The 15,654-nt window shown below is 40.2% G+C and overlaps 1 protein-coding gene across 3 annotated transcripts in view; it reads left to right on the top strand.

Annotated features, from left to right (window-relative positions):
- Positions 1 to 15,654, top strand: part of FOXJ3 (forkhead box J3) — a 160,527-nt gene that overhangs the window by 111,511 nt on the left and 33,362 nt on the right. For all 3 annotated transcript variants that reach the window (XM_062191084.1, XM_062191083.1, XM_062191082.1), the window contains exon 5: positions 3,185 to 3,268. In XM_062191084.1, coding sequence (XP_062047068.1) covers positions 3,185 to 3,268 — 84 coding nt within the window. The remainder of the gene's footprint in view (positions 1 to 3,184; positions 3,269 to 15,654) is intronic.

Genomic DNA, 15,654 nt, shown 5'->3' with positions numbered 1-15,654 from the left:
CATGGGGCGATGTCTCAAGCTGCTGTCTCCTGGGTGGGGAACTGAGTATATCCCTGTAGTAGCATTTGGTTGACTGCCTGGTTGGTGAAGACCTTGGTTCGTTCCATTATCACCTCCTGTAAACTCTTAAACAGACACAGTAGTATAAAAGACAAGGTGAGAATAGCAACCAGTGGTCTTAGTAGTGGCATTAATATGGTTTTCATTTTTATTGTTTACTTTCCGTAGCATCTGCATTTTACATGGTTCTTGATAAGTTTATCAGATATGGTAGACTGACTGAGATGAAGTGACCTCTGAAAAGAGAACACAGAGCAGTACTGCTATAGTGGATGGATGATAAATGCAAAGGTTAGGTAACTGCATGGACCAGGATCTGAGAGGCGAGGCATCATTCCCTGTATGCTGGCATTCTTGGCATACTTCTCGAAAAACCTTTTTTCCTTCAGATGTCAAGAAATTTTTGAGTACTTGTTCTGTGTCTGAATGGTGATTGACACTGTGGACATAGAAATGAATAAAGTAGTTTTTACCCTTAAGAACTCATAGCCTAGAAGGGAATATAGACCTGTAAACGAAACAGTAATATAAAGGCCAGCCCATGATCTAAACATAAAAAGTATAGAAATCTTGTTGAGGGAAAGAATGATGATGGCTGGAGATGAGAAAATAATTAAATAATATCTAAGTTAAAATTTGAAGGTGGAACATGAATTTGTCATTGACAGGTTAACTATTATAAGTAGCAAGAATAACATGTAGGGGAGGCATAGATGCATGAAATGACATGGTATGTTCAAGAAACAATAGTAATTCATATTGGGCTTGAGTGTGAAGATGGATGTATGAGAACTGTATTTTGCTTCATCGTAATGTTTCATGACAAAGCATCCTAGAAAGATTAATGAAGATATTATAGGCAAAGGCTGTATTTGAATACTACCACTGGGATTAATTGTAGGACTAAAATATATATTGTATTCCTGTTTCTGACTTGAATTACCTCTCCCTTCTCTTTTTCCTTTCTCATTCCCTTTTTTTGTACCCCCTCCCCTAAATATATGTGTGGGGGGAGGGGAAACAGAATAATTGAGGGAAAAAAAAGAGTTACGAATCAAGACCTTGGGGTCAGCGTTATTAAGCTGGCCTGTAATACTGGCATCCCATATGAGTGCCAGTTTTAGTCATGCTGCTCCATTTCTTTTCTTTTTTTTTTTTTTTTTTAAAGATTTATTTATTTATTTGAAGTCAGAGTTACACACAGAGAGAGGGAGAGGCAGAGAGAGAGGTCTTCCATCTGCTGGTTCACTCCCCAATTGGCTGCAATGGCTGGAGCTGCGCCAGTCCGAAACCAGGAGCCAGGAGCTTCTTCCAGGTCTCCCTGGATACAGGGGCCCAAGGACTTGGGCCGTCCTCTACTGCTTTCCCAGGTCATAGCAGAGAGCTAGTTCGGAAGTGGAGCAGTCGGGTCTTGAACCAGCGCCCATATGGGATGCCGGCACTGCAGGTAGCAGCTTTACCCACTATGCCACAGCACCAGCCTCGGCTGCTCAATTTCTGATCCAGCTCCCTGCTAATGGGCCTGAGAAAGCAGCAGAAGATGGCCCAGGTGCTTGGGCCCCTATGAGGCCAGGATGGAGTTCCAGGCTCTTAGCTTCAGACTGACTCAGCCAATTGCATTGTGGCCATTTGGGGAATGAACCAGCAGATGAAACATATTCATTCATTCATTCTCTCTCTCTCTCTCTCTCTCTCTCTCTCTCTCTCTTTCTTTCTTTCTCTCTCTCTCTCTGTAACTCTGCCAGTGAATAAATCTTTCATTTATTTCTTTATTTGAAAGTAAGAGTTACACACAGAAGTAGAGGCAGAGATGATAGAGGGAAAAAGAGAGGTCTTCCATCCGCTGGATCACTCCACAATTGGCTGCAATGGCCAGAGATGCGCCGATCTGAAGCCAGGAGCCAAGAGCTTTTACTGGGTCTCCCATCCTTGGGCCATCTTCTACTGCGTTCCCAGGCCATAGCAGAGAGCTGGATCAGAAGTGGAGCAGCTGGGACTCAAATCGGCACCCATATGGGATGCCGGTACTGCAGGTGGTGGCTTTACCTGCTATGCCACAGCGCAGGCCCCCAATAAATCTTAAAAAAAATAAATACCTACATACCTTGTTTCTAGTCCTGGCTTTCATATCCTTCATTGGGCAGACCACTTTATCTTTCTGAACTTTGGTGTCCTGTTCTTAGTATAAGATGTGCAAACTAAATGATCTGTGCTTTTCAAAGTATTTTTGAAGGAGTCACAATTTCTTAATGCCTAGAACACCGTAGATACTCAGTACATTTGCCTTTTGTTTTTTTTTTTTGAGAAGCAGACAGGCAAACAGATCTTCCATCTGCTGATTGACTTCCCAGATGCCTGCAGCACCCAAGGCTGGGTCAGGCAGAAGCCATGGCAGGGCCTGAAGGACTTGACCCACCATCTGCTGCCTCCAAGGATGAACATTAGTGGGAAGCTGAATTAGAAGTGGAGCCTGGACCTGAACCCAGGCATCCCAAGAGTTGTCTTAACCGCTGTGCCAAATGTCTGTCCCTAAATGCATTGTTTTGTATGAATGATGCGAGAACCTATATCAAAAATAAGAGAAAATAAGTATTTGTTATGGCAGAGTAAGCATTAAAAGATTTATACACAGATCATTGCTTCTCAGAATGTCCTTATATAAAATGTGTTTAAACAGTTTGTCTCCATAAGTTGTTTGACTTATCATTTAGATTTGTGAGGTCCCAGATACAGAAACTACAGTATCTTTATATATAAAATTCTTTCAGACTTTAATGTCATATAATGCAAGTATCACTATGTATTCAATTACAAACATTTTATTAAAATGTATTTGGTTGATCATTTCCTTTTTCTTTATTGGTTATGGCAGAAGTTTTTGGACATGAATTCTTCAGCTTATAGTTTCATCCTCCTTAATTATCTAGTTGCAAATGATCTTTTTTTCTTCACTTAACTAAACTTTATTTTCCTGCATTCAAAATTCATATTTCTTCTTACATTGCTTTTCCATTATTTTATTTGCAAAATGTTTGCTTTTGGAACCAAGGATGAGAAAAATCCATTTTGATGTTATAGGGTTGCTGTAATATACTATTAATGTAATTTATTTCTTTACCTTTAGGGGTCCTATTGGGCGATCGACACCAATCCAAAAGAAGATGCATTGCCTACTCGGCCAAAGAAGAGGGCACGATCTGTAGAACGGGTAAAAGTTATTGGTTTTTGTTTTTTTTTTTTTTTAAACATAAATTTAGAACAATCAGTTAAATGTATCAAAAATACAGCTTTCTAAAGTTCTTTTCCAATTTAGTATATGCAAACATAATGAAAGTAAAATTATTTGAATAGCACTTTATGTTTTTCAGAGCTTTTCAAAGCCATTGTTTTATTTAATCTTAACTCTTCGAATAAGATGGACAGTTGAGGAATTAAATAAAAGGTTTTGTTATAACTTGGGCATAGTTATTGTCTGAGATTTGATTCCAGTCTCTGGAGTTTTAATTTGATACTCTTTCCACTTTATTTAACAACATTGATGATAGTTTTTATAATACAAGTATTTCCTACCATTACAGATGATCAGTTTGGTTACATTGAATTTCCTCATTGTCTTCAAAGTGCTTTCTCCTGCTTCCATCCATATGATGGTCACTCTGTACACAAAATCTCCAAGTGTGTATGTGTTGTAATTCTTAGGAATTTATAGTTAATAATACTATCCAAGAATGAAGGAGAAATGGAGCTATTAATGAAATCCTGAAATAAATTTTAGTGAACACTTTGGCTGCCATTAGATCTTAACTTTACCCAACATCTCTATTGAAATGTACAACCATCTTACCCTGTTGTTCTTCAAGAGCCATTTCAAATGTTAACCACTTTGTGAAGCCTTGTGTTTCATTTTTATTCCTACAGAATTTTCTTGTAGAGATTTCTTATAAAATTACTTACACTTAGAGAAATAGTTTTCTGTGCTTGTCTCCTTCACTGGACTGAAAATGTCTCAAGGGCAGACAGTGTATTTCTAGTGTTAATGTGTTTCACAACTTACAATAGATGTCATAAAATGCTTGCAGAATAAACCATAACAAAGAGAATAGAATAAGTGAAGGAAACTGAGTGTTTGGTCCAATGAATGTAATCTGTGCCCTTTCCTGGTAGAGAGGTAAAACTTCTGAGCCTCAGAGATAAGCATCCGGGGCCGGCGCTGTGATGCAGCGGGTTGACACCCTGGCCTGAAGCGCAAGCATCCCATATGGGTGCCAGTTCAAGTCCTGGCTGCTCCACTTCCGATCCGACTCTCTGCTATGGGCTGGGAAAGCAGTAGAAGGCAGCCCAAGTCCTTGGGCCCCTGCACCCACATGGGAGACCTGAAAGAAGTTCTTGGCTCCTGGCTTTGGATCAGCGCAGCTCCAGCTGTTGCGGCCAATTGGGCAGTGAACCATCAGATAGAAGACCTCTTTCTCTCCCTCTCTCTGCCTCTCTTCTCTCTGTGTAACTCTGACTTTCAAATAAATCTTAAAATAAAAAAAAAAAAAAAAAAAGCATCCATGAGGTATAGCAGTAACAGGTCTTAGGCAGATTTATTGGAGCCAGCAGAGGGAAGTCAGTAAGCCATTTATCATGCTGTATAGAATTAAAGATGAACTCTGAGGCCAGAGCAATTTTTGACTTTATACAAACGAAAGCTTAAGAAGTTAAAATTTATTATTGATGGCATCATCTTCTGGTAACAAAGCTAGACAGTTTTAAGAATGAGGTGTTAACAAGCTCTGTATGAAGTGGATTGAGAAGGAAGAAATCTCAGCTGCCCTCTGGTCTCCCCCTTTTAAAGCAGACTTAGCATATAGACTGTGTGTGAAAATAGGGGTGCAAAGCATTTAGCATCTGTTACCAGAATTTGAAAGAAGAGGGGAAAATCCATATTGTTTAACCCATAGCAGTAACAGCTTGGAAAAGATGTACAAACAGTTTGAAAGCCTGGGGAATTGTGGTCTTTATTTTGTTCTCTTTTGAAATTCTTGGAACTTGAATTATTTTTGGAAGTTGGAATTGTTAGTTGGGTTGACAGCTGTACATTCCTTTTGGATATTAAGCCTGCCTTTTAATTGTTAGCTTGTTTCATAGTTCTTAGAGCAGTCTTGTTTATTACGAAAAGTCTTAACCTTTTTCTAAGATTAGATTGCCAGTTGTATAACAGAAGTCTAAAAAACATATTTTTGAGTGTGCATTTTGGAAATATTTTCTATATTCATTTTGTACCGCTCTTTTTCATTTTAAGTATAAAATGTAAACATTTCTTACAATTTCCAGTTTGTAGCAGAACATTTCATTTGGTAGTACTGATAACTTATTTTGGCTTGAGCTGTGTGTTGGTTACCAATGTAGGCGAGAGTCTTAAGGAAGGAATCCAGCTGTAAACAGGGCATGTATAATCAGAGGGACAGATACTATTTAACAAATATTTTGAAAGATGGTGTTCTTACAGAATGTCATTTTCTGCCTTGATGGACTGTTGTGTCAGTTTCATTTAGAAGTTTATTTTTGGAAGTTGGATAACAGTTTATATATGTGTAGTATTTTTGTTAAATGGGGTTTATATTTTAAGTAACCATTGGGTTTTAGCGAAAAAATGCTTAGGGCAGTCAAATAGTAATGGTTCTGAACACAAAGTAATGGTCTTTAGACATTTAAAGTTTTTTCGGAAACCAAACATGACCCATAAATTGACAACTTTGAAAAGACAAAAGGCCTTTTAAGTGAGTACGTTAAATATATTGATATCTCTAAAAGTTCCTTATTAAAATTTTTGAAGTGCATAATTCCTTTGTCCTTGTGTAAACTATATATAAGCTACATATAAATTAAAATATTTCACACTTTTTTTTTAAGAGATGTGAGCTTTTGATAAAACAGAGAAGGCTGTCAAGAAAAATTGCCTGGCCGGTGCCGTGGCTCAACAGGCTAATCCTCCGTCTTGCAGCGCTGGCACACTGGGTTCTTGTCCCGGTTGGGGCGCCGGATTCTATCCCGGTTGCCCCTCTTCCAGGCCAGCTCTCTGCTATGGCCCGGGAAGGCTTGGACCCTGCACCCGCATGGGAGACCAGGAGGAAGCACCTGGCTCCTGGCTTCGGATCAGCAGCGCGATGCGCCGGCCGCAGCGGCCATTGGAGGGTGAACCAACGGCAAAAAGGAAGACCTTTCTCTCTCTCTCTCTCTCTCTCACTATCCACTCTGCCTGTCAGAGTTAGAGAGAGGAGAGGTGGGGGAGGGGGGGGTCTTCCATACGCTGGTTCATTCTCCAATTGGCCACAACGGCCGGATTTGCACTGATCCGAAGCCAGGAGCAAGGAATTTCTTCTGGGTCTCCTTTGTGGGTGCAGGGGCCCAAGCACTTGGGCCATTCTCCACTGCTTTCCTAGGCACATCAGCAGGGAGCTGGATTGGAAGTGGAGCAGTCGTGACTCAAATTGGCACCCACATGGGATGCTAGCACTGCATGCGGTAGCCTTACCCCCTGTGCCACAATGCCAGCCCCGTAAGTGACTTTTGCATGGAAAATAATAAAGGATATTCCAAGGGAGAAAGCAGCATGTGTGATTGACTTTTTTTTTTTTTAAAAGATTTATTTATTTATTTGAAAGAGTTACACAGAGAGGAGAGGCAGAGAGAGAGAGAGAGAGAGAGAGGTCTTCCATCCGATGGTTCACTCCCTAATTGGCCGCAATGGCTGGAGCTGTGCCGATCTGAAGCCAGGAGCCAGAAGCTTCTTCTGGGTCTCCCACATGGGTGCAGGGGCCAAAGGACTTGGGCCATCTGCTACTGCTTTCCCAGGCCATAGCAGAGAGTTGTATTGGAAGTGGAGCAGCTGGGTCTCGAACCAGCGTCCATATGGGATGCTGGTGCTTCAGGCCAGGGCATTAACCCATTGCGCAGCAGCGCCGGCCCCTCTCGTGAAGCTCTTAATCAAGCAGGGAAGATAAACCGATAAGATAGGGTGACAGCACTTTCCCAGTGTTGCTTGTTGTGTCATCATAATTACTAGTTGCCCATTCATTCTCAAAATTGCATTTAGGTGATGTGTCATTTGGTGGCTCTAATGGTAAGGGTCTTGAGATCTGTGGAGCCATAGAGCAGAAAGTCTTAAAGAGTCAAAGTCTCCTTGAGGAAGGGATGTTTCAATTGAGGCCTGATGAATGAACAGAAACAGAATAGATGAGCAGGATTGAGAGAGTAAGAGAGACTGGTGGTAAAAAAGAATACTCCCAAAGTGCAAGGATCTAATTGGTCATTATGGCTAAACATGGAATTCATGAGAGACAGTAATGTCTTGTTTTCACTTTTCCTGTCTTTTATTATTTGTTTTTGTATTTACTAGTAAATATTCTCTGACCTTTTTTTTCTATTTTTAATTTGGCCCCACCTATTCAATTAAACCAAAAGATAGACAAATACTGCTTACTTATTAATGGAAAATGCTCTGTCTACTGGAAGCTGCTTAGAATAAAGAAAAGCAGAATTAGCTGGATGTTACCTGTGGCATCTTTCAAAGACTGGTATGCAGTTAAATTACTTGAAGAGTTTCGGTATCAAGACGTAGAAGAATCTTTTGTTTATGGTGATTTTTTTCTTAAATTTTTTTTGAAAAGGTGAATACTCCTAATTACAGTCTAGGTTCTCTCTTTTTACCATGTTGATAATAACACAATCATATTATTTGATCCTCCCCCTATTTTTTTTTTTTATTAATGTGTCATGGCTATTTTATAATGTTCTTTGCTTGTAGAAACCTGTTATCCTAAAGCAGTGGTTCTTGGTGTGGGAGACTTTCAGAGAGTGCATGAGATCAAAAACTTGTTCATAATAAAAATGATGATCTTGGGGCCGGCTGTGGGTAAGGCTGCTGCCTGCAGTGCCAGCATCCCATATGGGTGCCGTTTGAGTCCTGGCTGCTCCACTTCTGATCCAGCTCTTTTCTATAGTCTGGGAAAGCACTAGAAGATGGCCTAGACACTTGGGCCCCTGCACCCATGAGAGAGACCTGGAAGAAGCTCCTAGCTCCTGGCTTCAGATCAGCACAACCCTGGCCATTGCGGCCATTTGAGGAGTGAACCAGTGGATGGAAGACCTCTCCCTCCTTGCCTGCCTCGTTCTCTCTCTCTCTCTCTCTCTCTCTCTCTGCCTCTGCCTCTCTCTCTCTGTAACTCTGCCTTTCAAATAAATAAATCTTAAAAAAGACCAAAATCTATGATCTCACAATATTTTTAGAGGTTACATGGCCTGTGTTTTTGCCATAGAGTGAATGCAGGCAGTATAATCCAGCTATCTTCTGAAGAGCCAAGCATTAGAGCCATTTAAATTTTATAAAATGATGTCATTCTTTTCACTGCTTCTATTTGTTTTAGATAATTTATTTATTATTATAATATTTATGGGGCTGATGTTTGGCTCAGTGGTTAAATTTCTGCTTGAGATGCCTGTGTCTTATTGGAGCACCTGGATTTGAAGCTAGTTCTGTGGCCCTGCAGCTCTGCAGTGCATTCCAGACTCCTCCTAATGCATACCCTGGAAGGCAGCAGTTATTGGCTCAAGTATTGGGGTTCCTGCCATCCATATGAGACCCAGTGTGAGTTCCAGGCTCCTGGCTTTGGCCTGACCCAACACTGGATGTTGCAGGTATTTAGGAAGTGAACGAGTAAATGGAAAAATTCTTCCTCCCTCCTTCCCCCCTCTCTTTTGCCCTCTCCCCATTCTCTCTTTGAAATAAATTATGTTAACGTGATGTATTTATAATTACTGGTTTTAAGTGAGTTAATAATCTGTGTTAATTGCTGATAGTTACATATCAATAGACATAACTACATAAATAAAAGCTCTTTGGGCTTTTCAATAATTTTTAATAATGTAAAGGGGTCCTGAGACCAAAAAGTTTGAAAACTGTTACGTTAAAGGAAGATTTCCTGTCTGTTCTGGGAGGCTTTCCTTTTGAGAAAAGAAAGAGTATCTGCCATAGTTTGGTTCTCCAAAAGTAGACCGGGAATTAATTAAGTACAGGTAGTTAAATTATCTGAGTGGAGATCCTAGGAAAGTGAGGGCACTGAGATAGGCTGGGGAAGAAGCCAATAAAGTGTGTGTTATTAACTCACTGTGTGAGCATTTAGAGCTCAGTTCTGGGAACCCTGGGAGGCAGTTTTGAACCCTAGAGTACTTGAGTGGGTTATTTTTCCATCACCTCTTCGGGCTTATTGATTGAGTGATGCCTCCTGGGGCATTAGCTTTTCAATTCCTCTGGCCTTAGCCTGCACAAAAGCCAAAGCATAATTCTTAGCCAGAAAAATCCCTCAGGCAGAGTTGCTGATACTTGTAGTAATAAGCAGTCTTCAGAGTGTAGGGATGAGGGTGGGGTGGGGGGTGATTGTGGGTAGGTTCTGACAGTGTTCACCATGTGTTTTTCTTTCTTCTGTTTTTTTTTTTTCCCCTCCACTGTTGGAATGCATTTTCAAACCCTTTCATTCCTCTGGGCTTTTTTTTGTCTATTTTGTTTTAAAACATGTTTATCTATCTATTATTTGTTTGAAATTCAGAGAGACAGGGACAGACAGAAAGAGGTCTTCCATCCACTGATGTACTCACAAATGTCCCCCAATATGGGCCAGGCTAAGATCAGAAGCCCAGAGAGCCAATCCAGGTCTCCTGTGTAGGTGGCAGGGATGCAAGTACCTGGAGCCTACCAGGGTGTGCATTAGCAGGAAGCTGGAATTTTAGTTTTCCGTGTAGAGGACTTGCATGTTTCATTAGATTTAACCTTGAATATTTGATCTTTGACACTACTATAAATGGTTTTTTTTATTGTTTATGCCATTATAACTAATTTGTATTTGTATCTTATGATCTTGTTATTTATAATAGTTGGTGAAAGATGCATTGGGATTTTATGTATAAATAATCATGTCATTTGCAAATAGAAACAGTTTGTCTCTTCCCTTTCCTTCCTTGTCATAATCTGTTCCTTATATCTATATTTTTGAAATTATGACTCTGGTAAGCCTCATTTAGCTGAGTCTTGCTTTCTAATTTTTTTATCTTTTGAGCTCTCTGACAATCTGTGCCTTTTCATTAGAGTGTTTATACTAACATTTAATGTAATTATTGATATATTTGAGTAGGTCTGCATTTTGTTTTCTGTTTGACCTCTGTGTTTTTTAGTTTATCTCCTTCCATAGTTCCTGTTTTCTATCTAAAGATTTCAAAATACCAAGCCTTTTGCAGAGCTAGTATTGTGTCACTTCATATAATATGTAGAAGTCTTCCAATCACATAGGGTCCTCTTTGCCACTTCCCATGTATGTATCAAGTTTGCACACATTGTAAATCTCACAGGACAGGGTGAAAATGCTTACATTAAAAAATTATGTGAGTTTTAAAGCTTACTAGAAAGCAATAGATTTATATTTACCCAAATGTCTGTCATTCCTAAAGTCATGTTTTCTTTCTGTTAAAATTTCCTTTTGGACTAAATAACTTTGTTCTAGTGCACATTTTCCTGAAAACAAATTCACTTGGTATTCCTTTCTCTCATAATGTCTTTATTTTGCCTTGATTTTTGAAGGGTATTTTCATTAGCTATATAGTCTGGATCGACCTTTTGTATTTGTAGGTAGGAATGGGGTGGCACTTTCATCGCTTTTAAGATACTGTCTTGTGACCTCCATTATTTCTGGTGAGAAATCCAGTCATTTTCCAATCACTGTTTCCCTGTATTTGATACTGTTTTTCTATGGTTGTTTTCTATGTTTAAGAGTTCATTTGGGGCCGGCACTGTGGCCTAGTGGGTAAAGCCACTACCTGCAGTGCCAGCATTCCATATGGGCACTGTTTTGGATCCCTGCTGCTCCACTTTCAATCCAGCTCTCTGCTATGGCCTGGGAAAGCAGTAGAAGATGGCCCAAGTCCTTGGGCCCTTGTGCCCGCATAGGAAACTCAGAAGAAGCTAGCTTCTGGCTCCTGGCTTCGGATTGGCGCAGCTCCGGCTGATGCAGCCAATTGGGGAGTGAACCAGCAGATGGAAGACCTCTCTCTCTCTCTCTCTCTCTGCCTCTCCTCTCTCTTTGTGTAACTGACTTTCAAATAAACAAATAAATCTTAAAAAAAAAAAAAAAGAGGCATTAAATTTCGTACGAAACTTTAAAAAAAAAAAAGAGTTTGTCTATGATATATTTTAAGTGTGATTTTTCTTTGAATTTAACCTTACGGTGGTTCACTAAATATCTCAGATTTGTAGATTTATCTCTCACTACATTTCCAAACTTTTTAGTCATTATTTGTTCCATATATTTTCTGCCCCTTTCTTTCTAGAAATTAAAAATATTCATTAGACCTTTGGGATTATCCCATAGCTTTCTGAGGCACTAACCCATTTTTCCATATATATATATGTATGTACGTATACACACATATGCATATATATATGAAAACTATATATATGGAATTATATATATATATATAGTTCTTCAAGTTTTCTTCAGATCCAGTATTTTTTTTAAGATTTATTTATTTATTTGAAAGAGTTAGAGGAGAGGCAGAAAGAGAGAGATTTTCCATCCGCTAGTTCACTCCCCAGGTAGCCGTAATGGCCGGAGCTGCGCCAATTTGAAGCTAGGAGCTACGAGCCTCTTCTGAGTCTCCCACGTGGGTGCAGGGGCCGAAGGACTTGGGCCATCTGCTACTGCTTTCCCAGGCCATAGCAGAGAGCTGTGGAGCAGCCGAGACTAGAATCTATATGGGATCTGTGTGGGATGCCGGTGCCTCAGGCCAGGGCGTTAACCTGTTGTGCCACAGTGCCGGCCCCAGTTCTAGTATTTTGATTTGTTCTTTTTAAATATTTATTTCTTCACTGAGATTTCAGTTATTTTTTTCATTTAAAATTTTTTAATCTTTATTTCTTTGAGCCCAATTATAATAGCTACTTTGTAATCTGTGTCTCATAATTCCAGTTTGTCCATCTTCTTGGAATGGGTGTCTGTAGATTCTATAGAGAATGGGTACCTTTTCCTTTACTTGGATGTCAGGTAATTTTGGATTGTATCCTAGATACTGTGAATGTTATATTTGATAGATTCTGAGTTTTATTACAATCTTCTATGAATATTGACATTTTTATTTTACCTGGCACTTAACTATGTTAAGACTCAAACTGTAAGCTCTTCTTCTCACGTTCATTGGGCAATGATTCTAATTTCAAGTTGATTCCTTAAACTTCTGCTTTGATGCTGATCTGTATATACATGGCCCAGGGTAAGCCTGAGACTTCTGTAGTGTTCATTCAGATGATGGGATCTTTTTTTACTTTCTACCCTGTGGTATATCCCTTCCGGCTCAGGTTGCTGGCTGTGTTTACCTGAACTCTTCCTTACTTGCTCCTAACAGAAAGGCAGTTTTAGCTGTCTACAGTCCACATCTACTAGCCAACCTTGGGGCAGAGGTGCAGCAAAACAGGAAATTCACCAGCACCCTAATCTGTCTGCAAGCTTTGGTTTCTCTTCACAATCTATTTTACTTACCATTCAGAATCGTCAGGAAGTTGCTTTTTCCCCACTACCATTCTGAAATTAGAACTTGAATTGGTGGGAGTTTGTCAGGGAATAAGAGGAAACTCCAGAAGTGATCTTCAACATGCTAACTGGTGTTTCACAGATTAAGTTTTTTGGTACTTTGGGTTTATGACTGTAGTGCTAACTGTTATCTAAATACATTTTGGGAAGCTTAGATCCACGGACTTTACTAGTTAGAGTACTTGTTGCCTATTAATAATAACATAGAATCAGAGTACCTACCAAAAAACATATTCTATATAATAAAAATATCAGATCATGTAATGAAGTGTTCTTTCTTTATTGAAACAAACTGAATTATCTATGAAAGAACGCCTAATTAAAAGACTTAAAATTTACAGCAGTTGAATCCATGAACTTGTGGGAGTGCAGTGCCTTTTACCAAAGCTGTGTCCTTTCTCGCTAATCACTGTGGAGTGTTCCTTCATCTCTGCAGCCCTTTGGCTTAAGTAGCAGCTGTGCTCTAGCACCGTAGCTGGCATTTATTGTGTGCACAGTGTTTTAAATGAGTTATTTCACAGTATTCTTAATAGAGCTTTCTTTCTTTCTTTCTTTTTTTTCTTTCTTTTTTTTTTTGGACAGGCAGATGGATAGTGAGAGAGAGAGAGAGAGAGAGAGAAAGGTCTTCCTTTGCCGTTGGTTCACCCTCCAATGGCCGGCACACCGCGCTGATCCGAAGGAAGGAGCCAGGTGCTTATCCTGGTCTCCCATGGGGTGCAGGGCCCAAGCACTTGGGCCATCCTCCACTGCACTCCCGGGCCACAGCAGAGAGCTGGCCTGGAAGAGGGGCAATCAGGACAGAATCCAGCGCCCCGACCAGGACTAGAACCTGGTGTGCCGGCGCCACTAGGCAGAGGATTAGCCTGTTGAGCCACGGCGCCTGCCTAATAGAGCTTTAAACTAAGTGACATAGTCTTCCTTTTATAGATGAGGAAACAAGCATAAATGTGGAATAATTTGCATGAAACCAGACAACACAAGCTTCCTTGTTTCTACCTGTGGGAAGGAGAATTTGTGAACCTCTAGTTTGGATTGAGATGACTGAGTGGAATTAGGAAAACATGATGTTTACAGCTTTCTGAGTAGATAAGTTGACTGGCACCAAACTGCGGCATAAACAACGTTGTTTCTGCAGTTCTTCCACTTCTATTTGTGTACCTTACTCTATTTTCATCTCACACTCCTGACTGCCCAGCAGCTGTGAACTGCTTACAAGGATGTCTCTGATCTTTTCATTTTCTCAACTTTCAATCAATATCCCTGCCCTCTGCCTGGAAGTTGATTTAGGTTAAGTCGTGAATAAACCATGCTGAGGAATTAGTAATAAATAGATTGATGTCAGAAATTTCAGTGAAATCATTCATTCTCTTGCTCATTCAATATGATCTCTTAAAAATATGTGTTCAAGGGCTGCCATTGTATAATGGGTTAAGCTGTCTCCTGCAATGTCAGCATCCCATATGGGCCCCTGTTGCAGTCCCAGCTGCTGCACTTCTAATCCAGCTCCTTGCTAATGCACCTGGGAAAGCAGTGGAAGATGGCCCAAGTGTTTGGGCTCCTGCACCCACATGGGAGATCTGGATGAAGCTCCTGGCTCCTGGCTTCCCACCCAGCCTAGCCTTGGCTGTTGGACCGTTTGGGGAAGTGAACTGGTGTGAATGGAAGACCAGTCTCTCTCTCTCTCTCTCTCTCTCTGTAACTCTGCCTTTCAAAATAATTAAAATTTTTAAAAGTGTGTTCAATTGGTATCATGTGTGGGACAAATATCTTTTGCCAGAGGAGGAATGAATAATGAATATACATGGAATATATATTTATACTTGCCCTTCTTCAACTTTTGTCATTGAAGTTGAACTTTTGAAGAGTCACTAAAGCAGTAAAAACTGTCTCTTGGGAGAGAGGTGAATTATTGTAATGTATATATTCAAAATGCTAAATGCCAAAAACCTAATCTTTTTTAAAGATCTATTTATTTATTTATTTGAAAGAGATACAGAGAGACAGAGGCAGAGAGAGAGAGAGGTCTTCCATCCACTGATTCACTCCCCAAATGGCTGCAACGGCTGGAGCTGGGCCGATCTAAAGCCAGGAGCCAGGAGCTTCTTCCAGGTCTCCCACAAGGGTGCAGGGGCCCAAGGACTTGGGCCATCTTCCACTGCTTTCCCAGGTCACAGCAGAGAGCTGGATTGGAAAAGTGGAGCAGCCAGGTCTCAAACTGGCACCCATATGGGATGCCTGTGCTGCAGGCAATGGCTTTACCCACTATGCCACAGCGCCGGCCCCCTAATTGTTTTTGACACCCATTTTGGTTCTATAAACAATGCATGTGAAGTTTTTTTTTTTTTTTTTTTTTTTTTAGGATATTGTAAAGTTGCTGTAGCAGATAATGCAAGAAAAATAAAACTACAATTGACAGGATTAATTGAAGGATTACCAGAGATTTTTCTCTGAGGTAGACATCTGAGCTGATAGACTCAGATAAATAGCTTTGTTCTGTAAGGTTATTCAGATGTCTAGGTTCTTTTTAATTTTATTTTTCCAGTGTTTCTGAGGGTATTGCCCTCAGCTTTATAGCTAAGCAAGTCTACCACTACCATATCTGTGTTCCAGCTTGCAATAAACAGGAAAGAGAGAATGCAGGACAAACATGTTTTCTTCAGAGACATGACCTTGAAGCTGTACTTGTGCTCATATCCTGTTGGCCACACCTTCGTCATAAGGCCACGACTAGCTGCAGATGAGTCTGGAAAAGCTAGTCTGTAGCTAGTTAACCATGAGCAGATAACTATAGAGTTCTGTTACTGGAAGGGAGAAGGGGAAAATGGATATTAGAGGACCATTAGCAATTTTACTATATAAGTTTGCAATTTGTGCCTGCCACCAGTTAAAAGAGTTATTAGGACATAGCGATGTGAACTTTGTGATGTCACATCAGTTGCATACCAAAATATAATCATATTAGAAGACATTTCAGTGGTGA

This window comes from Lepus europaeus, chromosome 5, assembly GCF_033115175.1.
Source record: "Lepus europaeus isolate LE1 chromosome 5, mLepTim1.pri, whole genome shotgun sequence".
NCBI lineage: Eukaryota > Metazoa > Chordata > Mammalia > Lagomorpha > Leporidae > Lepus > Lepus europaeus.
The sequence above is the reverse complement of the archived record's forward strand: the minus strand, read 5'-3'. Positions and strand labels throughout refer to the sequence as shown.